The 25,107-nt window shown below is 40.9% G+C and overlaps 1 protein-coding gene across 48 annotated transcripts in view; it reads left to right on the top strand.

The window, feature by feature from the left end:
- Positions 1–25,107, top strand: part of AHI1 (Abelson helper integration site 1) — a 180,137-nt gene that overhangs the window by 143,148 nt on the left and 11,882 nt on the right. For 39 of the 48 annotated variants that reach the window (XM_070557277.1, XM_070557287.1, XM_070557298.1 and 36 more), the window contains one exon: positions 18,836–18,891. In XM_070557277.1, coding sequence (XP_070413378.1) covers positions 18,836–18,891 — 56 coding nt within the window. Of the gene's footprint in view, positions 1–16,380; positions 16,645–18,627; positions 18,751–18,835; positions 18,892–25,107 lie in introns of all 48 variants that reach the window. The other 9 variants (XR_011522167.1, XR_011522166.1, XR_011522162.1 and 6 more) reach the window with 3 other exon arrangements.

The following is a 25,107-nucleotide window of genomic DNA, read 5'->3' as shown; positions in this document are numbered from 1 at the left end:
TTTTCAAGAATAGGTATTGCACATATACTTTGATTTTCGCTCTCTCTGGATAAAATATTACTTTATTTTTCATGCTTATATCCTTCATTGTTTACATTATAATTTCTTTTAATATTGGCACCAACATGAAATATATAAGGCAAATATTATTGTAGCCATTTTTCAGATAAGGAAACTGAGGAGGCTCAGAGAGATTATAAAATAGACCCCCAAGTCACAGCCCAAGAGGTGGGACGAGGACCCACGCTGGAACTTGTGGCTTTAAATGTGATGCTGTTTCCACTCTATGCCTGTTTCTGTAACTGTGATACTGACACTGTCATTGGTCCCTCCTGAGGGGTCCACATTTATGCTGAAGGTCACTGGAGCCCACAGAATACAGATGTTCTGTCTTCCTGGAGCATTCCTTTACTCACTAATCATTTAAAATGTTTTCAGGTTAAGATGAATATGGATACATTATTGGCCAGAGAAATGTGATGTTTTTAGCCTGGATCGTCAGACACCTCAGAGGTGTCAGTCAGCATTCTTCTGATGTTAGTGGTACTATGGTAGAAAAGTTTAGTAAGCACCATACCAGCATCTGTGTTAGTTACTAAACTTGTTCTGTGACATTAGCTCTAGCCTTAGACTGAATAACTTTGCTGCTTCTTGACTCCATGAACTGGCATATATGTGTGTGTGTGCATATATATATATATATATATATATTTTTTTTTTAAACAAATTCCATGTCATGGTAGAGTTTTTGATGGTTGGGCCTGTCTTGTATTGTTCAGTCACTCCTCTTGTATCTGTTGAGCGCTGACTTCCATACTGAGCACCCTGCCAGTCCTCACTGAGACAAGGTTGAGTGGGCAAGGTGCTTGCCCTTGAGGAGCTACAGGCTGGTGAGGCCCTGCAGGCAGGCCTTTCCAGTGGATTGTCGTGGGCCCTGTAGTGAAGATCTGTACAAGTGCATTGGGAACACATAGGAAGAAACCCCCTGAGTCTGCCCTGGGGAGGTCATGCTTAAGCTGCAGCTTATAGGATGAAAAAATATGTGCCAGGTAGATGATCTTAGAGAAAACGTTCTCGCAGGGGGAATAACTTGAGTAAGGTGTGACATGGTGTAGCTGAGTTTGGGGAGCATAGGGTCTAATGGAGAGAAGGACAGGAGAAGTGCAGGAGCCGGGCCATGGGGAACCTTGTGTACTCTCCTCAGATGCTTGGATTGTATCCTTCAGACAAAAAGGATCCCCTGGAGAAGGTAATCCAGGGAGTGACATGTACAGATTTCCATGTAAAAATGTCATTCTAGTGACAGCATAGTGGTTGGATTAGAGGTGGCTAAGACCCGGGGCAGGGAAATTAGTTAGGAATCCATTGACATAAAATATAAAAGCTTGAACTAGTGGGATTGGAGGGGAGGGGTCATAAGATATAACTGACAGGATTTTGTGATTGACTGGACATGTTCAGAGAGGTTGGCATCTAGGACTGTGCTCAGGGCCCTGGCTTATTATACAACTGAACAGGTAGTGGTACTGCAGAAATAGTGAAAGAGGAAGATTGGAGGAGATGGAGACAAGGAATGGTGGGGAGTAGCGTGTGATGAGTTCCGTTTTGGTTACCTTGGTTTGTTAGTAGTGTCTGTAGGGCCCCCAGGTAGAAATAATCATCACTAAGGAACCAGAAGTGCAGGATTGGAATTCCAGAGAAGGTAGGGCTTCAAAATAAAATGGGGAGGAGTTAGTGTATTCACCGTGTTATACCCCTAGAGTTGAAGCTTGCAGTGAAGGAGATAACCCAGAAAAGATGTTGTAGAGTTCTGAGAGAAGGCGGCCAAGGACAGATTCCCAGTTGGATGCTGGTACTTAAGGGACAGTCAAAGGAAGAGGAGAAGATTAAGAATAATTGAAGGGGAAGGAAGAAGCCAGGAAAAAGACATGTCCTGGAAGCCAAGGAAGAAGAAAGGTTCAAGGAGGGTATAGTCAGTAGTGTCAGAAACAGGCAGTCAGTTTGGTTGCCTAAGCACAAGGCAATCAGGAGGGCCCGGGCCCCTTTGCACTGGTATTCAGGATTGATACCGGTATAACAGGATTGAAGAGTAGAATGGGCCTCAGCAAGTAAATTCATGGAAGTCAGTCCCAGAACTTCACTCAAAGTAAAAAATGGTCAAGCGGTGGCTGGAGGGAATAACTTTTTAAGTGTTGGAGTGACACACAAAATTATATACTAAGGAGACAAAGCCAATGGACAGGTCCAGGGTGAAGATAGGTAAAGAAAACACACATGGATCTTGGAGGAAGCAGGAAGTTTTTATCAGAAAGACAGGTTAATAGATTAGTCTCGGGTTGGAGCAGCGGATCTCAGACTAAGGGTGATTTTTGCCTCCCAGGAGACCCTTGGCAGTGTGTGCAGGTATTTTTGGTCATCTCAACTGCAAAGACGGGGGATATTACTGGCATCTACTGGCTAGAGATCACGGATGTTGCTAAAAGTCTTATAATGCAAATGACAGCCCCCCTCAACAAAGAATTATCTGGCCAAAAATGTCAGCGGTGTTGAGCCTAGAGCAGTACCCCTCTGTGACAGGTACATGTGCATGAGGATGCAGATAAGTTGATAGAGTGGAAGTCTAGAAATTAAGGATATCTTTATGTTCTCCAAAACAGAAAGGAAAATCCACTTCAAATGCAAGAGTCAGAGGAGTGAGCTGGGAAGAAGAATAGTGACCGTTAGAATACCTGTAAGGACGGAGGGAGCAGGAGCTCGTTTGGGACATAGAAAGAGATTCCTGAGTAGTTCTCAGAGCTGCTGCTTGGATACCATAAAAGTGTAGGTGGCATAATTCTGTGTAGTTGGAGCTTTTCTTCATTAGTGCTCGGCACCTAGGGCATAGCCGTGGAGAAGGCAGACTTGGTTTGATACGTAATTGGAGTTGTTGTGGGTGTGAGAGAGGACAAGAGGGTGGGAGACTTGATAGCGTTGGTAAGAGAGTCACTGGAGTGACGCACCATGGAGGGTCAGCCAGATTGGAAAGGACGTGGTATCAGGAGAAGACTGGCAGACTTAGAAAGCAAGGTTCTTTGCAAGGTTGCAGAAGCCACCCACACCCAGGTAGAAGCAAAGTGTCACACAGTAAAGGAGTTCACAGACTGAACTGTGGTGCATAAAGCCAGAAACTCTTTTGCTTGTTTAATATTTCCTATGTCAGGCAGCTCGAGGTTAGAATAAATTCACAGAGTATGTATAAGAGCTGAAGTGAAGTTGAAGGACATGATTAGACCTGGGCTAGCCGAGGAGCCAGCACCCAGGGTGTTGTGCAGGTTGTCCTCTTGGACAGTAAAATTCCAGGATGACTGCAAGAGTTGGGATGAAGGAGACACTGGTGAACCAAGAGCTGAATTCTTAATTCTTGGTTAGAGCAGATGTCTCAACCTTGGCTTTGCATCGATATCAGCTACAAAATTAAAAAAATCAATGCCGATGCCTGTCCCCACACGAGATTGATTTAATTGGTCTGGAATGGGTAGATTGCAAAAGCTTTCCAGGTGATTTTAATGTGCAGCCAACTTTGAGAACCATTGTGTTAGAGTGACCACAAGGTCTGAAGGTAACAGCTGCAAAGATAAGCAGAGGTTATTATTGCCAGGTGTCAAGGCTCCCAAGGAGGGGTGCTTTGAAAGAGTAACAGCCTAAAATCAGCAGCTGAGAGCTAAGAGGAGGCCAGTGTTAACTCCAGTCCTCATGGCTCACGGTTGGGTTATGTGAGAATGAACAGCCTATGCTGCAAAGAACTGAAAGAAAAATGTTTCTTGGTAAAATACCAGTTTCAAATACAGCAAGAATCTATGGTGATGGTTGACTATGCCAGTATGGGGACTACAAGGGATACAGTTGAAAGGACTGGCAAGCAATTTGACTATGGGCAAATGTTACATGTGTAATATTATCCATTGTCTGGAATGCACTAAATTTAAGAATGTAGGAAGATGCTAATGTAAATATGCAACCTGAAGGTGTTTAATGCAATGAAAGCATTTATAACATTGGCATAGGCAGTCACTGTGACAGGTAACAATGTTTGTAGTCTGTCAAGAACTGTGTGAGATGCTGTGAAAGACACAGGCTTTACTTGTAGTGGCTTACTGGTACCTCTGACTCTGCATCACGCTGACCTCTGAAATTGGGGTCACCTAACTCCCCCCTCTGTGTGCTCCTGTCCAATAGCCTTGAACTAATTCTGCCTCAACTAGACGAGCTAGAAGGAATTCTCTCAGCATCTTCCTGGTTGCTGTGAAGTTGGCGTTGCCTTCCTCTTCCTAATGCGCCTGTGTGCTGTGGATAGAGACCCCCTGCCTGCTGCCAGCACTCCCTGCTTCTCACTGCCCGTGCCTCTCCCTGCTTAGGTGATGACTACTGCATCATGGTCTTGGTCTAGACTGTAGTTGACTTTTTAACTTTGTGTGCCTTTTCCTCTCACAGACTGGTCTCCATGCTTAAATCTGCCTTCATTTTCTATCCCAGCAGACCAGTCCTTCAAATATCCAGCTCAACCCTGAGGTCTGCTTCAGGCTAATCCCACTGCTGCGTGAAACCTAATTCTAATAGACCTCAGAGAACTTGCCAACATGCACAGCAAAACATTTGAAAACATAAGTAAAGGAAGGGAGTTGCAGACGATGAGAATCCATTTGGGTAAAGGAGTAGAAAAGTTCTTATGGAGAAGATGGAGCTCAAATTGGGCTTTAAAGTTTAAGACACATGGATTTCCTTTATTGAAAAACATGATTGATCTGCTTTATCTGAATCCATGTGTTAAAATAAAATCCTACATATATTTTTCCTTTGGGGAATGTACCACATATATAGTTGGGCAATGTTTTACTTCCCTGTGGGGGAAAGTATAAAGAATGATCAATGCTTACGGAAAAAGAAGTCCCTGAGGAACATGAGTGTTGTCCCAGGTAATCACAATGCCTTGGGTGCACTGGGTCATGACGCAAACAGCCAGCCCTGAGACACACGCGACTGGGCTTCCTTAGCACCTGGCATTGCTTGTGTCTTCGGTTTAGTTCCTTTATCAGAATATATATGGTTTGAGTTTATCAAGATCCTGCCTTATAAACCTACCACAAATTCCATCAGATGTTTAACTTCATGTGCAAGTTTTATTTTTATCATCATATATAAGATGTGTTAAAAGAAGAAGAACATGAAAAGTAGTCTGTGGTAAGTGACAAAAATGAGGGGGGAGTCCTGAGTTCATAGAATTCTAGAACTGGTGACAGGGAGGGGACCTGAGAGATCATTCCTGATGATTCTAGTCAATTCCTTCATTTTATAGATGAGGAAATCGAGATCCAGAATGGTCGTAAGAGGCTTGTTCAGAATGACACTCCCGGTTAGGAGTTTGGCCCCCACATTCTCAGGCTGGTCCCCTTTTTCATCCACCAGCTAGTCAGTGAAATAGACAGGCAGCTGTTACCTGCACAGCCAGCCACATTTTGTGTCACACTGGTGTTTTATATCCCTGTTTGTTTCACTGTACCCTTCTTCATGTGAAGTCTTTAGAATTGTATTCTCTACACTTTTTTAGGAAAAAAGGAAAGAAACCTCTATAGTTTTCTTTCTTTTTTAAATTATTTCTATTCAAACAATGGAATAAGAAGTAAATTATACCTTTTAATAGCTTGGCAGCTGCTGACACTTCTAAGTTCTTCCAAGTGGAACACACCTGTTGTATTACTAAATGTGCCAGGTACCTTCCAGCATTTCATCTCGTTCATGGAAATGTTAGTGGCTGATGGCAGCGTTTGCCTCTCCCACTGCAGGAAGATGGGACAAGCATGAGTTAGTTTTCTCCACAACAGTCCAGAGTCCCCGAGCAAATCAGTGCTCACCTACACCATGGCATGGGGCATGGGGCATGGGAGGGTGTCCTCCTCAGCGTCCTCCACAGCGAGCTGTGAACTTGCATCTGATGGAAGGGAGAAACCTGCTGCCCTCAGGGAGGAAGGAATGCAGAAGCTTTGGGAAAAGTAGTGCTGGCAACCTCAGTTTACTTGTATTTTGTTTTGCCCTTTTTTTTTTTTTAGATTTTTTTATTTTTTGATAGCCTAAGCATTAACCTATATCATTCATTTGGGGAGGAAAGTTGTTAAAATTCCTTTTTTTAAATTATTTTAAGTTCTACTATAAAAGTAATATATCCTCATAGTTTTAAAAATTCAACCAGTAAGGAATAGTGTAAATGGAAAATAAAACTCCTCTGTCCTAATATTCATGTTCACTCCAGTAGTTTCTTGCATATCCTGCAAAAAATGTTCTCTGTGTTTGTAAACATGCATATCTTTATTCATGTCTATTCTTTGTTTTGATGAAACTAGGATCATAATTAATATTCTGATTTTTTTCTTTCACCAATATATCTTGGACGTCTTTTCTTATTAGCACAGGCAGTTCTGTTTTTTTAAGTTTCAAGATACTGAAATACCCAATTTTCTTTTTGTTAATTCCTGAAGTGCCCAGTATTTTTAATTTCTGAAAATACTCAGTTTTCTTTTTTTATTTCTAAAAAAAAAAAAACCCAATGTAGAAAAGTACCTTCTACCTTCTATAATGTTTCAACATCAACACAACCAGGTATGTTTTTGTATAAACACCAGATGTATAGTAATAATTTCTCCCAGGAATGTCAGCTTATTTCTGTGAATGTGAAGAAATTACTGTGATATTTTTGCTTATGTCTTTCTCTAAAAACTCATTAAAAATAATAGTTTTTAGTTTTACTATTTCAAGATAAAAATATCCATCATATCTCATGTCTTCATTATCTTGAGTATTTACTTAGTATGCAGAGTCAGTAGGGCAAGCTGCTAATTCAGAAGAGCTGGCTGCTGACCCAGAGTACACTCTCCACTTATATTCAGGACAGCTGTGTTCTTGTCTAATCCAAAACAAGAACAGAGAACCCAGAAGCATCAGATAGCTCCAGAGCAGTTCCTCTTCCAGCCACACACACACGCACACAGAACTTTACATTGGTAACCCTGTCAACCTCCCAGAGAAACAGCAGGCGATAAATAAATGGTCTTCAATGTGCATGTGTCTGTCTTAGTCTACAAAATATCTAGTTTTCGTTTACCCTCTTCATCCCAAAAGTAGTCAGTTCATTAAAGCCTGGATTAATTGCCCTTGTATATCACTATTTTTAAAAATCACTTCATATAGAAAAAAATTGTTTCCACTTACTAGTCCTTGTACCAGGAGTTCATCTGAATTGTTCTTGACTGTAGGGATAGTATGATTTTACTACTGTGTTAAGTACAGCAACAAATTTCTAATAGATGGTGGTTATGCTGAAGCAGATTTTCCAAACACCTGGAAGTTAGTTAATGTACACTAAGTCATGGAAAATCCAATCCTAATTGTTATTGCCTCCTTCTTATTGCTAAAGAATACTGTCAACTTATACCTTATTTTAGTAATTTTGTTTATCGAAGAAAGTGCAGTTATTTCTAATTTGTTATATTAAATCGATAAGAAATAATTTACACTTGGATTTGCTTTAAAATTTTAGGAGTATTTGAAGTTTTCTTCCTTTATCTGAAGAGAACTAAATCAAAATCTTAACTAATAAGTAAATTAAAGCTAAAGTACTTCTTTGTGTCCCATAAGGAATCTCAGTGTGGACAAAACTGATATATATTTCTTTTCTCCCCTGATCTGTTCCCATAACTTATAAATATTTTGAGGAAAAAATACTAATTTCAAAAACTGTTATTTACTTTTGAAAAATATCCATTAGTCTGAAGATATAACATGTCCTGCAAAGAGATTAAATGGAACCCTGATGGTGTGACAGCAAAGCCAGTGTGAGTCACCTCACACCCACAGATTCCACCCCAGTCACGTCCGTGAGTGTTCTCCCCAGAGACTCAGAAAGCCTCAGAGTCTCGTACCCTGCCGGAGCCCATGAGAGCTGCGCTCTGCTGAAGGAGCCCGTGAGAGCTGCGCTCTGCTGAAGGAGCCCGTGACCAGTGTGGCTGCTCATGCTCCTTTCATACGCGTGCCTCGGCCATTGGACCTGACACGGGCTCCTCAGCAGCTCTGGTACTTGCCACGTTGGGTGGTTCCCCTCCGTGTCTCCAGGACCCCTCTCCCTTGACAGAGGGAAGCCCCACAGGCTGCTTGCCTTCTCAGTTGATGCAGCCTGGGAGCAGGGCCTGGGTAGTCGCCAGTGGTTCTGAAGTAACCCCCAGAGTCTCCACCCCAAAACTGAGTTTGGGGAGCCTGTCATTTCCTTGAGGTCTTCCAACTCCCATTACTTAAAACTTATACAGTATAACAGAAGGGTGATATTGTTTCCCAATTTAGCAACCCACTAATTCTTCAGCTGATCTGAGTCTCTGAGCCCAGCCTCTGTCACATCTCATTTTCTTGTACAGATCTTCCATGAAAATTCAATTGAGAGAGTTAAATAAATTCTCAATAAAGATTTCATAACTGTTTCAGTAACTGTTAAGTATTTGTAGGACATTCTTTCATGACTCTGAGAAGGCAGGCATAGATTTTAATCTTTGGATGTTGAATGTACGTAAAAGTATAGAGTAAGGGATGCTGTACTGGGTCAGACCAATGTTCCACATGGCCCGGTACTCTCCCTGACAGTGACTTTAAGGTAGTTTGATACGATAGGATGATGTCTGTGTCCATGATGATATTATTCAAAGGTTAACCTAAATAGCAGTAACGTCCCTCCAGTAATCTATTTTAAATCTAAAGTGTGAAAGATGTTATTGGGAGAACTCCCCACCAATCATTCCTAGTTGTGAACTGTCCTTTAGATAGTGGCAGAATTATTATGAGTCACCCTCTCTTTTGACTTGACAATCAGCATGACCTATTTTTGGAAGTTCTCTGATCTCCTGACTCTGCTATCCTCTTCTTTTGTCGAACACTCCAGGGTTCCTCAACGTTGGCACTATTGGCATTTTGGGCTAGATAATTCTTTGTTTGGGAGGAATATGTCGTACATTATAGGATATTTAGCAGCATCCCTGGCCTCGATCTACTAGAGGCCAGAAGCACTAACCCCCTCCAGTTGTGACAATCAAAAATGTCTTCCAGACATTGCCAAATTTCCCCCGGGGACCCCCCACCCAAGGTTGAGAGCTATTGTTTGTTTTGGTAGAAAACTATATAATATATAATATTACATATGTTATATATATTTTAGGATACGTGTGTTTTCCTTAAATTATAATTCTTATTTTAAGGTCCTGTTAATAGAATGTTGCCGTCATTTTCCATTACCTGCAAGTATATAAATAGTGGTGTTGGGGTTATAGATATCCTACTTAAAAACGGTAGTTGTGGGGCCAGCCTGGTGGCGCAGCAGTTAAGTTTGCACTTTCCGCTTTGGCTGCCCAGGGTTCACTGGTTCGGATCCCGGGTGTGGACATGGCACCACTTGGCAAGCCAAGCTGTGGTAGGTGTCCCACATATAAAATAGAGGAAGATGGGCACGGATGTTAGCTCAGGGCCAGTCTTCCTCAGCAAAAAGAGGATTGGCAGCAGATGTTAGCTCAGGGCTAATCTTCCTCAAAAAAAAGCAAAAAAACAGTAGTTTCACGTAAAGATGTGTCCAGCTAACTGAAGCTCATCATGATGTATATATAATGTCTCTTAATTAAATTGAGATATCTTGACTACTGTTTATTTCCTTTGCTTGAGAAATTAGCTGTCTGCTCATCTTTATGTAAACCGAGGAAAATTAACTGCTGATGTTCTCATTCCTGCTTAGCAGTCCCAGTAATGTGGTCATAATCTCCAATTCAAACGTGGTTCTCCTGTAGTTGTCATAAAAAGGAAAGAATGGTTTTTATTTCAATGTCTCTTTATCCACATGAGCCATGCATACAATGAAAGCTCTTTTTCAACATATTAGAAAATTTGCTTTTTCTCTCTTTCACTGAACTTTTTTGTACATAAGTTTAAAGCAATATAAATATATACAGATATTCAGATGATGAGGTAGAAGGAGTCACTTGCTTAAATTGGGCTGCAGACAGACTGGCCAGAAATCCCCTCAGTCAGAGAAATCTCTTTTCTCACATAATCTCATAGCATTTTGTTTATCTCTTAGCGTATTTATCACTGCTACCTCGATGCCAAGTTATTTATGCATATATTTGCCCTCGAGAAATTATGAGCCTCTGCGTCACCGTGTCTGTTTAATATTGTTTGTTGAGAGGAAGATTGAAGTGCTTGATGAGTAGGGTTGATAAGAATCAAGATTCAAACCAGAGGGAGGTCAGAAGGCAAGAAAGGGAAGAGATGGGGTCACAGCAAATGTGCTTATTGGCTGCTACGCTGTACTCGCTGTGTCAGCTTCAGACAGAGAAGTCTGAAATCGGTCCTGAGCTCAGCTACCCCACGAATTGCCAGTTTGGTATATGCCAGATTAATAGTTCTCAAGCTGCCAGGCCTTAGAGTCACCTTGGGCTCTTGTGTAAAAATACCAGTGCCAAGACCCTACCCCAAATGTGCTGGTCTTTGGGAGGTCCTCCTTTATATTCCTAAAAGCCTCCTTTGTGGCCGCAGTTGTGTAACTTTGTAGAGAAGGCTCTTCAAACCTCGTTGGAGGAGAAATGGATCTACTTCAGGCCCTCGATCTCTAGATGTAAAGCTCCAGTCGACCTGACTGTGGAGCAGTCATAAGCCGTTCCTTCCACATACCTCCATGAGACCAATGGGAACCAACTGCCAATAGTCTCATTCCCCCCAAAGCCCCCACCTTAGCACTTTACATAGAAGATATTCTTGGTAAATGGTTGTGATTTGATTGAGATAGAGCTTCCAAAACTGGATAGATATGTCAGGAATAAGCTTGGAGGAGGTAGCAACTGAGAACAGTAAAATAGTAATTTGGTTGATGCACGGAAGCCATACTGAAGAACATAGTCAATTCCTGTTCTTCGTAGTAGTTCTGTACTGTAGATTCACTGTGAACACTGAATTAGTGAGTACGGAACCAGTGCTCCTAGGAGAAGTACAGAGTTAGGTTCCTGTGAGCGCCTGGTCACTACGTTTTCATCAACCAATCAGTACGTAACCTTGTTGTATGTGCGTTTCTGTTTAAAGACGCTTTATGTAGTATATATTGTCGATTCATTACAGTTGGGTGCATACCCAGCAGCACTATAACTTGTGCCTAAACAACTAACACAGCATTTTATCTGTAAGCATGTCAGCCTTCTTGCACTTAGTCACACTAGACAGCACTTCAACGCTATGTATAGGGACCATTTTAAACAGCAAAGTCACCAACAAAAGGCACAAAGATGAGAAAAACATGGCACTAAATAGACCACAACAAGGACACTTGTTTATAGCGTAAGAGCTGAAACAATAAGGCAGAACATTAGAAACATGCAGAAGCATTAGAAGTTTCTTATGTTTCAGCCCCAGCTGGGAATGTGTGCATTGGGCAACTCAATTTTTTCACCACTCTGCATGTGTGCATGTATTCAAATGACTGTGAAAGCACCATGAGTATCGTTTTGGGGATGACAAGTAAGTTTTAGTGAGTAGGTGAACTTGCAAATACAGAATCCACAGATAATGAGGATCAGCTGTATTTTGAAACTTTATTTAAAAGTACATAGTTGTTTCATAACCTGTCGGTCTTTATAATAAAGATGAAGAAGGAAAGGTCAGGCAAAAGAAGTTGAGTTAAAAGGAAAAGTGCAGCTCGCTACTTCTAGCATGGCTCACGCATTTCGCTTTTTTCTTCTATTCCTTTGTTCTTCTTTGGGTGGAAATAAAAGTTCCTTGAAGACAGGGACTGTGTCTTGTTCAAAATTGAATTTCCAGCATCTAGCACAAAGCAGGTGTTCAGTAAGTGTTTATCAAGTGGAGGAAGGATCAGGCAAACAAATAGGAGCAGCTGCACTGAGGCATTTATTAATCTTCCAAGTCGGACCTGAGCCCTGTGCCCCCACATCCGCAGTGAGGGTCTTGCACGCAGGCAGATGCTCAGCAGTACACAAAGGCAGCAGTGGGCTTCATGAAACTGTCAGGTCTCCTTCAGTCTCTCCGGTTTCCCTAATCTCCCATCACTAGGGAATAGTTTGGTCCCATAGAGAAAGTGCATGACCCAAATGACTCTTCAGTTTACAGGAATTTAAAAGTGGTGGGGGTAGCATTCTAATATTTCCTGCGTTCTTGGTTATCCGCAGTCAGTTCTCACTCTCCCCAAACCAGGTCACTTTGACCACCAGGAAACAAATGCATAGAAACAGCGATTACTTAGCAATTTGTTGCCAGACACACGCACACAGCAGTTGGAGTGTGTGACTTGGCATTCTTAACAGTCCCCGGGCCTGGGGACGTTGTTCTCCTTTCTTCTCTGGCATTTTATCATTGCTAAAGAAGAGCCCGTAATTGTATTGGTTGTCCCTCTGTTGTGTTCGTCATTCCCAGCCTCCCTGCAGCCTGGAGCATCTTGTTGTTCTTCCTGGCTCTCTACGTCAGTCTTTGCAGGGCCTTGTCAGAATCATGTGCACGTCCCTCAGATTTCTAACCTCCTACTCCAAGTCGACTTCTTGAAGAGCAGTCATGCAGCAGGAATCCCCTCCACCTCTCATCCCTGCTTTCTCTGTATTTCTGTGATTTCACCTTCCTTCTGCAGCCACTTGCAGATCTCAAAGACAGAAGTGCCCTTCCTGTCTGTGGCTGACCTCTCCACTGTGTTTGTGGTCATTTCCCTCCCACATTCTTCCAGCCCACACTTATCCTCGATTATTTATTCATTTAATGTGTATACATTGGATGTCTGCTGTTTATCCAGGCACTGTGGAATGTGGTCTGCACAGTATAATGGTGAATTAAACAGAAATATCCCAAGCACTTATAAAACTTACAGTCTAATGAGTGAAAGTAACTGTAATTAATACATCACAAAACTAAACATTTAAGCAATAAAAAGACAGTGAAGGGAAAGTATGAGTCCTCTGGTGAGAACTGGGTGAGTTGGTTCTTATAAGGGGGCCAGGTAGGCAGGAGGATACATTTGAGGCATTAGAAACAGCATGTGTGCAAGCCCTAACGTGGCCAGAAATGCTCTTCAGAGAAGCTGGTCAAACCAGCTGGTCACAGCGGGGAGGGACAAGGGATGAAGCACAGGATGGAGGGAAGGGCCAAGCCGACAGTGTACAGACCTTGTAAAGAAGTCCTCTAGACCCCGGTGTTCTGGGTCACTGACACCATTGCCTCTGCCCTTTCTCTCCTTTCCTTCACTTGCCTCTCCTGTTTCTCTCTCATCCTCTGGCTTTGCCTCCCGCTGTAATACCGCCCTCACCAAGATAATGCTGCATCTTTTTTCTTCATTTTTCCCTAACATATTTTTTCTGGATTAGCCCTTCTACGCCATAGTTTCAAATATTACTTTGGTATTTCAGATGTATCAAATTCTATATATGTAACCCTGGCTCCTGTTCTGAATTCCCCAAGTGTATTTGTAACTACCTACTAGAAATTTTCATGTAGAGTTTATTCTGGAATCTCTTGTCCCATATGCCCAAAACCAAATGTGTTTTTTAAAACCTGGTTTTTCTTCCTGTACTCCAATGTGTTAATGAAATCATCATTTACCTTCAACTTCAAGGAATTCTCTCTCAAAAGAGCAGGCAAATAGTCAAACATCAGGGTTTTTTGCAGCATAGTAATATAAGTGTTTTGATAGAGTTCTACAGGAAATGCTAGGACAGCAACTAGAAATGGCCCCTGACCTAAGCTTAATGAGGTCAGGAAAGGCTCTCCAGAGGAGCCGATTTCTAAATTGAGTTTCATGGGAGGAGGGGCCCCCGGGCCAACTGAATAGATACACAGTAAGGCACGGTCCACTTGGGCCACCACAAATTCTTCATCACGACCGGACAAAGGTAAAGAGAGAGAGAGCTGACCCTGAGCAAGTGGACAGGATCAAGAAGGTCTTTGTGTCATGTGTCAAGGAGGTGGATTTTATCCTGAAGCTGGTGGGGAGTCATCAAAGGGTTTAAAGCATGGAGGATGATATGATCAAGTTGGTTGTTTCAAAAGCTCATTGTAGGATCTCTGAAAAGACTGGGAAAAAGCAGTACTAGAAGAAATAAGACTAGGAGGGTGTGCAGTAATCCAACCCAAACATAGAAGAAACTAGGATGTGGTGACTAAAGCCACGTGAAGGAAAAGGAGAAATCTCAGCTTCTGGTTTGAACATCTCAGTGTGTAGAACGTAAGAGCTTCACTGTGAGGCAGCTGTGGGGCTCCGGGGAGATTTGCTGAAAACTAACGATGGCCACATCATTTTGAAGAAAACTGTAGATCTGGGTCCAGGGTGTGGTTGGAAGTCATTACCACAGACTTGCTGGTTGAATCCCTGTGAGGGTTGTGGTGAAGGGTGACAGGACAGAGGGAAGAGGCATTCGGGTTGCCAGGCGTTTCAAGAGTGAACTGAGGGGCAGGAGCTTGGGGAGGTCATTGCTATGAAGCAGCCCCTGGTCTCGCAGTCTCCGTTCTCCCTTCTCCTGTCTGTGATGTACTTTTGACCTGCCTACTGGAGAGACCTTCCTAAAATGGAAATCCAGTCATGTGACTTACCAGCTCAGAGCTCTCAGTTGGCTCTACATGTCTGTAAAGTCCAGATCTTGTCAGTTATCCTCTAGGTCCCACCCCTCAGAGACTGAACAGAAGTGTGGACCTGCTTTTCCTCATCTTCAAAGCACCCTCCTGGGTCTGCAGCCCTGCAGACCCATCCCTCCAACCTCTGCTCACTGTTTTCTTGCACTGTGTAGTTTTTTGTGCTTCTCCAACTGTCAGAATTTCAGTTCATCCCTTAAGATCTAGCTAAATGCCCGCTCCTCTGTGAGTCCTCACAAGCCTCCAGTTCGAGTTCAAGGCTTCTGTTCCTTTACTTCCTCGCATCTCCCTTTACCTTTATCACAATGTCCATCTTCTTCTGCCTTGTGGGCTGTAGCCGTACCTGTCCACATTAGATTAGGAGCTCTGAGAGCCTCCTCAGCTTTGTCTCCCCAGGGCACCCAGCATAGTGCCTTCCATGCAGAGTGGTGCTCTCTAAGTGTTTGCTGGTGGTCCATGAGTGTTTGCCGCTGCTCCGGAGCATTTGTTGGTGCTCCGTAGGTATTTGCCGGTGTTGTTTTTAATTGGCACACTTAGTATCCAAACCTACACATCATGAATCAAGATGAAGGCCTTCACGTTTTGTTTTAATATACTTGTAGAAGATGCATTTTAATGCAGAGGAATATTTGTCCTTAAGGAAAAGCATTAAAATTGGAGGATTTGGAGTCAAATACAGCTCACATAATTATTAATAAATTCTAAAAGAATCAACACCAAACTTATATGAATATTTAAAATTGTAAAATTGTGCTCCTGGAAAGAGAACTTTAGCAATAGAGGAAACCTGCAAGAGCTTGTCTGCTCCAGTGGTTTGTAAACTCTCCTCTGTGGAGCCCTATTCCTTGGGGCCGTGGAGGATGAGGCTGGAGAGGCAAGGTTTGCCAGGCTGCCCAACCCAGCTTCACTAGAGTGGTTCTACTTTCGAGTCTTTGTGTATGAGGCTTTCAAACAAAATGGTATTGAAAAATAATTTTGCTGTCAAATCAGTTTGAAAAACAGGATTGCAACCTTCAGGCTACTTCTGTGACCCTGGTGACTCTGGGCCTCCATTTCCTCATCTGCAAAATACAAGCATGGTGCTGTGACAGTCGCTTTTATTCTGAGCCCCTCCTGTTCGTTTGCGAGTAATAAACAGACCCCAAGAGAAGTTAAGTGGCTTAGGCCACATAAAGAGTTAATGACAGAACCAAGACCAGAATTTAATCACCAACCCTGGCTCTTGGGGTTTTTAAAAAATTCCTGCAAAGTGGGTAAAACAAATTATAGGTATTAATTTATATGGAAAAGGTAGATATCAGGAGGTATATCAACAGCACATAAAATAGAGCTACGCTGTATCATAAATTTGCCTTATTTAGAGCTGATGTGCTAGCTACAACAAACATTGATTGAACGCGTACCTAATGTTACATTCATAATTCAAGTTTATAGAAATATTTGGGTGAGTTGTTTGCATGTCCCATTTATCTCTTACAAAGCTGTTTATGAGTTGTTTTCTTCTTGGTAAAACTCCACGTATTCAGTGGAGGCACTTAAAATCATTCCATTAATCGTTCCTTTCATGTTTGTCCCACCGCATCTAAATTTAAAAGCATCACTAAGAAGTTGTGAGGGTTTGGGAAGCAGAAGTCTCTAGATTCTGGTCCTTTCATTCATCTCCTCTGCTTTGCTCATCTTCCTCTCTTCATCCCTCCTCTCCAAATCAAGGGCATCCATGAAGAGGAAACAAGGTCACAAAACAGCTGTCTGAGAGGTGTGTGTGGACAGGAGGGAAAGAAGGGCGGTAATGCTCCTTGGCCTTGTTGATGGTGGGGGGTGCTTATGGGCTGATTGTATTGTAGACTTGGGGGCTTTTTTGTTGAAAGATAAAATGAAACAAAACAGCTCACAGAGACACCTCCTTCTTCCCCCTCCTTCTGCCTCCATGAGTAACTACCCATATGGCGTGCTGCTGCTGAGACCAAGGAATGAGTGAGTAAAGGTGTTTAGAAGTGAAGTATTGGTCCTAATTAAATAAGTGTCCTTTTACAAATAAATATTAAAACTTTGTAATGTCGATACCCTACTAATTTAGGATTCATAGGCTATGAACACAGGTTAAGCTACCTTTGCATCATGAAAAAGGACTTGGATATGCCAGGTACGGTATTGCAGTAATACAGAAGATAAGATGGCAGGGCCGATGTAGCCTGCTTACGAAAAACTTTCTGGGGACATCACAGCATCTATTTCACATGAACAAAATAATAAAAGTAGATTTGGTAAGACCTGCACGTGGCAATATGTTGTTACTCATTTGTCAGGATCACAACAAATGATTAACAGTAACATTGACTTAACAGTGATGTATAATTCAGTCTCACTTCTCCCCCCTCAACCTCTGGACTATATTCAAATTCTGATTAGAGCCATTATGTTGAGTTTTTTCATAATCTAGTAGTTTTACAAAGTTTTATATAGGTACGGTCATGCACCACATAATGACTGTTCAGTCGACGACGGACCATGGAAACGATGGTGGTCCCACAAGATTGGTACCATAGAGCCTAGGTGTGTAGTGGGCTATACCATCTAGGTTTGTGTAAGTGCACTCTGTGATGTGCACACAATGACAAAATCACCTAATGACGACGCACTTCTCAGAACACATGTCAATGTTAAGTGATGCATGAGTGTACATATATTTGTGGTAAGATGCTGGTCTTGCCATGGGCAAAGACATAGAAGTAATACTTAGACTACATAACGCATAACACATCTTACCTTTAGTTTGATTGCTGTGTTTAGAATTTATTTTCTAAGTCTGGGGGAAAAAAACTGAAGAAATTCGGTTATGCTTGATGCTTTCTGAGTTAGGTTTTGATGGTTTTCTTTCCTTCTTCATCTCTTGGGTTGAAGGCAGCTAGACTATTCTGAAATCTCAATTAGTCCTTAAATTTGAATTTTCCCTGTGTTTGTACTTTTTCCCCTAAACACATCTTAACTGAGTCAGATCATCTTCACTGGTAGGGAAAAATCAAAGCGTTATTGGTTCTTTTGTTGTCTGTGAAACTGGGTCACTTACTGCTGCATATCCACCTTTCACCACCAAGTCTCCGCGTTCTTTAATTCTTGTTTTTATTACATGCTTGAGTTAAACCTATCCAGCTAGCAATTTCACATAACTATGGTCCAGAGAAGTACAATATCCTCTTGAAATCTTTATGATAATAAAAGTAATACTTGTTTAAAGACATTCAATGCCAAATCCTGCTGAAGAATGATCTTGCAGAAATCTGATTGTGAGAGAGGAAATCTAAAAAGGCAAAACCGGCTTCAGCAGAGATAAGACTGAGAAGGCAGTAGTTACTAAACAAGTTACGACTGAAAGAGAAGGGTGTATCCTTTTCTTTCACTTCAGTTTGGTTTTTTGTTTTCTGAGGGGGTTTTTTAATTTAAACAATTGGGTAGATTTCGTTTGTATGTAATTCAAAACTTTAACATGCTAACAATGTATATTTTCTGTGTGAATTTTAAATGAATCCTTTCCATAACGTGTAATTGTCTCTAAAAAACATTTGCAGTCTGTTTTGTAACAACAGTGGGTTGATGTCTTACATCAAACACCATTCCCCACAGTGTTCTTTCATTTGGAGTTAATGTTCAAATTCTAGAGGGACCGTCTAACATTCGATATAATCTGGCCCCACTAAAGTGCTTATTAGTTTTTCTCCTAGAGGTGCCGTTAATAAAACATAATACTGAGCAAATTTTGTGAAAGATTTGAAGAGCTTGCACAGTGAAAATTTTACGCATAGTTCAGTGACTATCACTATGAAAATAGAGTATGCTGAAAAGATGACAAAGGAAAGATGCAGTCTTGAAAGATAAATTTAGAACTTAAGTAATATGCCATATAGTGTTACTAGACTGATTTAGGGTGATTCACAACTCTCTTTGCCGCACACCTGAAAGCTGACCTGGTAGCGTGCTGAGCGATCTGGAGATCGCCTCCCTTGGTCTCCAGAGGAGTGGATACACTGTGGCTGGCAGACACTCAGTTCAGAAGAGGCGTGCTCCCTCCTCACTCAGCAAGTGGTGGGTTTTCAGCATGTGAATACTGCCTGTGTCGTCTTCTCTAATTTTTGACTTATGGTTTGTTTTTCTTCTTCTTTCCCAACAGTCAGTCATTAAGGACAAGTCCCAGGATTTCAGACTGGGCTCAGAGTCTATGACACAGTAAGCAACTTCTCCTAAATAATTTGGACTGATAAATATTTGGGTATTTTTTTAAGGACATTTTCTCCATTTCCCTTTTCATAACATCATACTGTAAGTTAAATTTCAGATAATTGATTTTTGAAAGAGTTTAGCTAGTTTAAGGAGAATTTTTTTTAATTGAGTTCATAATAGTTTACATCGATGTGAAATTTCAGTCGTGCGTTATTTCTTGACTGTCACCACATAAGTGCTCCCCTTCACCCCCTACGCCTGCCTCCTATCCCCCTTCCCCTGGGAACCACTGAACTGTTTTCTTTGTCCATGTGTATGTTGATATTCCACATATGAGTGAAATCATGTAGTGTTTATCTTTCTCAGTCAGGCTTATTTCACTTAGCATAACTCCCTCCAGGTCCATCCATGTTGTTGCAAATGGGATGATTTTGTCTTTTTTATGGCCGAATAGTATTCCATTGTATATATATGCACCACATCTTCTTTATCCAATCATCAGTCGAGGGGCAGTTGGGTTGCTTCCATGTCTTGGCTATTGTGAATGCTGGTGCAATGAACATAGGGCTACATATGTTACTTTGGATTGTTGATTTCAAGTTGATGAGTAGATACCCAGTAGTGGGATAGCTGGGTCATATGGTATTTCTATTTTTAGTTTTTTGAGGCATCTCCATACTGGTTTCCATAGTGGCTGAGCCGATTTGCATTCCCACCACCAGTGTATGCGGGTTCTAGTTTAAGGAGAATTTTTTAGTGGTTGAAATATGTATTACAACATTATATGTATGTGTATTACAAAGTTATAAGAAATAATAAATAAGAATGTTACACTAAATTTTTGTTTTTATAGACACTTTTTATCATTTATTTTTGTTTGAGTAACATTTTGAAATGACATTAACTGAAAACAAGTAGGTAATATGGTAAAAAATTATGAAATGCCTATTTTGATGCATTAAAGAAAAAAAATTAATAACCAGAATGTTATCATTATATGTTTTCTAGAAATGCCTAATGTATTTGAGCAATTTATTTTGACGTATTCATTTTAAAAGATCTCTAGGAAGATTTTGTATTTTTATTTGGTGCTTGCTATGTCACTTAATCCATAAATAGAAAATCCCTCTTTTACCTCAAAAAAAGTTATATCATCAAAAACCTTCCCAAAATATTTCTCCATTTTTATCATTGAAGATCATTTTGTACCTAATTTTAAGCTCAACCTTCTTATTCCCACCTCACTAGCGAGCTGTCACTTGTGCCTTCACACTGGCTGTGCCCACCTGTCCTGCCATCACCCCACACAGGAGAGCACGCCTGCATACATGTGCACACACACGAGCCTGATGAGCTTCCTTCAGGAGAGTGTTTGTTCAAGCACACCATGCTGTACGCTTTGGAGAATAATATGTCTCTTCCCATTCAAAAACTCTGATTTAGATGGCAGTCTAATTTATAGGAATTATCAAATAAAATCATGCATTATTTCACAAGATAATATTTCACTGTACAGATGAAAGACAAACACAATTTTTAAGTTGTATTTAAAAAAGTCACAGAATCATGACCTAGAAGATGCTGTAGACATTCTTTCTGGATCTCCTCTGTTTGGAGTCGAGGAAAGTAAGGGAGAGGGTTGTGCCGAGTTCACAGGGCACATTATGTCAGCACTCGGACCAAGACCTCAGCCTTCTGTTCCCACACTACTGAGTGTGTGTGTGTGTTTGTAAACTGTATGCAGTGTTCTGAGGCTCCTTGGTAAGATACCATTTTGTGTAAGTTTAAAAATCTTTCTTTTTCAGAGATAAAACTATTGATGAGTATATAACAATATATATCCTGTGTCACTTCAGAGCCCTGCCACCCACATTATCAGGTTTGATTCTCACCATTTCCCTGGGAGACATGCAGGCCTTTTACATGTGGAGAAACCAGATCCCAGAGCCTATGACCTGTGGCAAATCACTGCAGCTAGGAGGTGGCAGACCCAGCCCAGGACACAGGTCCTGTCTTGCCTAATCCACTGTCCTGTCCGTGCTGTCCCTCTGCCTGTCGGAAGGTGCAAACACACATCCCAGGTCTTTCCTTTTTTCTCTTTTTGTTGTATCTGCCAGGTGTGTTTTCAGTTCCAATCTCTGAACAGTTGAAATTTTACGTAATAGTTGTTAATACGATCACTGAGCCTAAGGAGGTTGTACTCAGTGACAGATTACACATATGAAAAGATAGACTGGAGCAATGAGGACAGACTGTTTCAACAACCAAAAATGACCATATTTGATACATTATGGGAACAATACTGTCCATGTCTTTGAACGTGTTTCAGAAAAATGTTTAGAACTTTTTGCCTAATTTGCAAATGAAAGACTGCAGTCACTCTGACTGCACTGGATGTCTGCTTCCAGGTGATCCAGAGATCCATGCCATGCTCTCCAGGTTAAAGTTCAAAAAAGCCCCCCGAGACATCCCAGCTTCCAGAGGCTGTTGAGGTCACTTGGCTTCTCCTTTTGAACGTAGAGCACTTATGAAGCTTCTGAAAATAAATTTTCATGAGAAGTTCAGATATGTCTAGATTCAGGTTTATCTGAAGCTTTGGGCTTTCCCTGAGCTCATAATTTCTTAGAAGTAAGGATGAATTAAGATACGTTTCTCATGACTTGAAAACTGTAGGCGAGTTGAAGGTGGAAATACAGAGAAGTCATTTCTTTATCTACTTTATTGACCTGAGTCCATTGTGGCCAAGTAAATGGACAGAAGCTGATTTGTTTCTTTGCAGCCTTGCCATTCAGTTTGCAGCACCTGCTTAGTAGTGGGTTGACCAAAACATGTAATGAGCCACATAGGACTGCCTCCTACCACTTGCCCCTTGAATTTCTTGTTGTGTTTGTTCTTTTTTTTTAGAAATGTCGATCACTTCTGTGCATACAGTATATACACATTTTAGTAAAGCTATACTTTCTTTTTAAGGCAATCGTGAAGAAACTTCTGTAGGTTAATTTAACAAAGGCATTTTCCTGAAAGTCTTAAACTTTCACCTTTTGTACCTCATGTCCCTGTGATGTTATTATCTGCTGCCCAAATCAGAGTTTGTAATGAAGCTAGTTCCCTAGTTACTAATATATTCTGTCTTGAGTTTGCTGGATTTTTTTAAACATAGAGTGCTTTATTTCATTAACAACATTGGTCAGAGAGAAGTTAATACAGCTGGTCAATCATATTAAAGTCCTTTACTTATAAACACTCGAATGTGAACTGAATGAATGAATGAAATCTCTTCTTAATATAGTGTAGCCGTAAGAGTTCATTCCAACTATCCTATCACTCCCCCACTGTATGTATTTTTACATCTTTATAATAATTTACTCCAGACTCCTTCAATTTCTTCTTCTCTTCATGAGAAGGATGTAGTTTACCTTTTTTCCCCTAAAATACCCTGTTACTTGCAACTATGTTTTTAAGTTTTTACTTTCATTATCCATTTTCCATCCTTTTTCTCACTCTCCTCACCTGCCATTTTTGAAACCAAAACTACCCATTATCAGGGGTGTGACATGACAATGTTCTTTATATATTCTAAATTTGTTCTTTATCGGATACATGATTTGCAGGTATTTCCTCCCAGTCTCTGTTTTGTCTTTTCATTCTCTTTCTTAACAGTGGCTTTCCAAGAGCAAACTTTAACTTTGATGAAGTCCAGTTTATCAGTTCTTTTCTTTTATAAATTATGCTTTAGTACAGTATCTAAGAAATCTTTGCCCAAAGTCACAAAGGTATTGTCCTATGTTTTCTTGTAAAAGTTTTATAACTTCCTGTTCTATATTTAAGTCTACGATCTGTTTTATGTTAAATTTTGTATGTGGTATGAGGTTTGGATCAGAGGGTTGGGTTTGGTTGGGTTGGGTTGGGTTTGTATTTGGATATCCAGTTGTTCCAGCACCATTTGTTGAAAGAAGAGTCCTGCCTCAACTGAATGGCCTTTGCCACTTCATTGAAAATCAATCGTCAGTATGTGTGTGGCTCTGTTTCTGGACTCTGTTCTGATCCGTTGGTCTACTGCTCTGTCGTTACATCACTAACACACTGCCTTGATTACTGATGTTTTATAATATGTCTTGGAATCAGGTATTATTCGTCCTCCAACTTTGTCCTTTTTTAAAGCTGGTTTAGCTGTTCCCGGTCTTTTTGTATGTCCACATGAATTTTAGAATAAGCTTGTCAATTTGTCCAAGAAACCCTGCTAGAATTCCAGTTGGTATTCCCTTGAATCCACAAATCAGTTTGGGGAGAATTGACATGTTAACAATGTTCAGTCATCTGACTCATTAACATGACATATTTCTCCATTTATTTAGGTCAGCTTTAATTTCTCTGAACATAGTTTTTTGGTTTTCAGTGTATAATTCTTGCACATATTTAGCTGATCTATTCTTGCATATATGTATGTAAATGGCATTCTTTTTCAATTTCAAATCACAATTGTTTGTTGCTAATTTATAGACATACTACTGATTGTTGTATGTTGATCTTGTGTCATGCCACCCTACTAAACTCTCTTGTTAGTTGTAATAGCTTTTTAGCAGATTTCACCAGATTTTCTACATAGTCATGCAAATAAAAAGTTTAATTTCTTCCTTCCCAATTTTGGATGCCTTTTATTTGTTTTGTTTGTTCGTTTTTGTTTTTGCCTTGTTGTACTGACTGGACCCTCCAGTACAGTGTGGAATAGAAATGATGAGAGTAGGTCTTATCTTTTCTTGATCTTTTGGGAAGTGAATGGGAAGGTATTCAGTCTTCCCCTGTTAAGTATGATATTATAAGTTTTTTCATAAATACCCTTTATCAGGTAGTTTCCTTCATATCCTAGGTTGCTGAGAATTTGTATCAGGAATGGATGTTGGATTTTTGTCAGATGCTTTTTCTGCATCTGTTAAGATAATCATGTGATTTTTCTTCTTTTATTTGTCAATAAGGTAAATTACATTGATTTTCAAATGTTAAGCCAACCCTTCATTCTTAGGATAACTCCACCTATCCTTTTTATAAATTGGTGGACTTGATTTGCTGAAGTTTTATTTGGATTTTTAAAAATTTTGTTGATGAGGCAGATGGGTCTGTAGTTTTCCTTTCTTGTGATGTCTTAGTCTGGTTTTGGTATCAGGGTAAGCTGGCTTCATGAAATGCGTTGGGGAGAGTTCCCACCTCTTCACTTTTCTAGAAGAGTTGGTGTAGACTTGGTCTTACTTCTTCCTTTTACATTTTCTGTTTCTTTATTAATATTCTCTATTTCATGGACATTGTTCTCATATGTTCCTTTAATTCTTTGCACATATTTACAATGGTGGATGTCAAGTCTTTGTCTAAAAAGTCCAGTGTCTGGGCTTCCTAAGGGACAATTTCTGTTGATTGCTTTTTTCCCTGTGTCTGGGCCGTACTTTCTTGTTTCTTTGCACGTCTTGTAATCTTTTGTTGAAAACTGGACATTTTAAATGATATAATGTGATAATTCTGGAAATTAGATTCTTTCACCTCCCCAGGGTTTGTTGTTGTTGCTACTTATTGTAGTTGTTCTTTGTTAAGTGACTTCTCTGAACAAATTCTCTAAATGTAATGTTTGGCCATTGAAGTCTCTGCTCGATTAGATTAGTGATCAGCTAATAAGATATCCTTAAACACTGGAACCAGTCAGTCTCCCCAGTCTTGCAAAGGGGCTCTGTTGGTGTGTTGTGCACCTTCAACACTGAGCCAGCCAAGTGGCAGCTCTGTCTTAACCTTGGCTTCTGGCTTGCACAGAGCGTCAAGGTCAGCCAGAGGTGAGGGCTTAAGGCCTCCTCAGGCCCTTCCTGTGCACGCACACAGCCCTACCCGTGTGTGAGACCTTCTCGACTCCCAGGAATATGTGTGAGCTTTTCAAAACCCCTGTGGACATATTCTTCTCCCATCTTTTCCTTTTCAGCTTTTTGGTTAGTCTGTTTGCCTGCTGTTATTCGCCTCTCAGGCAGCTGTGAAGTTAATTATAATTGTTTTCAGCAAATGTTTCCCAAGGAAAAGGCAAGCCCAGAGCAAAGTCAGATACAGACAGCCTTACAAGTGGTACCTCCAGACAGGTCGGATAATCACAGCTCTTTGGGAACGAGGCTTTGGAGGAGCTCCAGCCCTGTCCTGCTTCCTCCCCTGGCTGCCAGGCTGTTGGCTTTCACCATACATGCAGGCTGTTCCTTT

Source organism: Equus przewalskii, chromosome 9 (assembly GCF_037783145.1).
Source record: "Equus przewalskii isolate Varuska chromosome 9, EquPr2, whole genome shotgun sequence".
NCBI classification, from domain to species: domain Eukaryota; kingdom Metazoa; phylum Chordata; class Mammalia; order Perissodactyla; family Equidae; genus Equus; species Equus przewalskii.
Note: the sequence above shows the minus strand (reverse complement) of the source record. Positions and strands in the feature narration are given on the sequence as shown.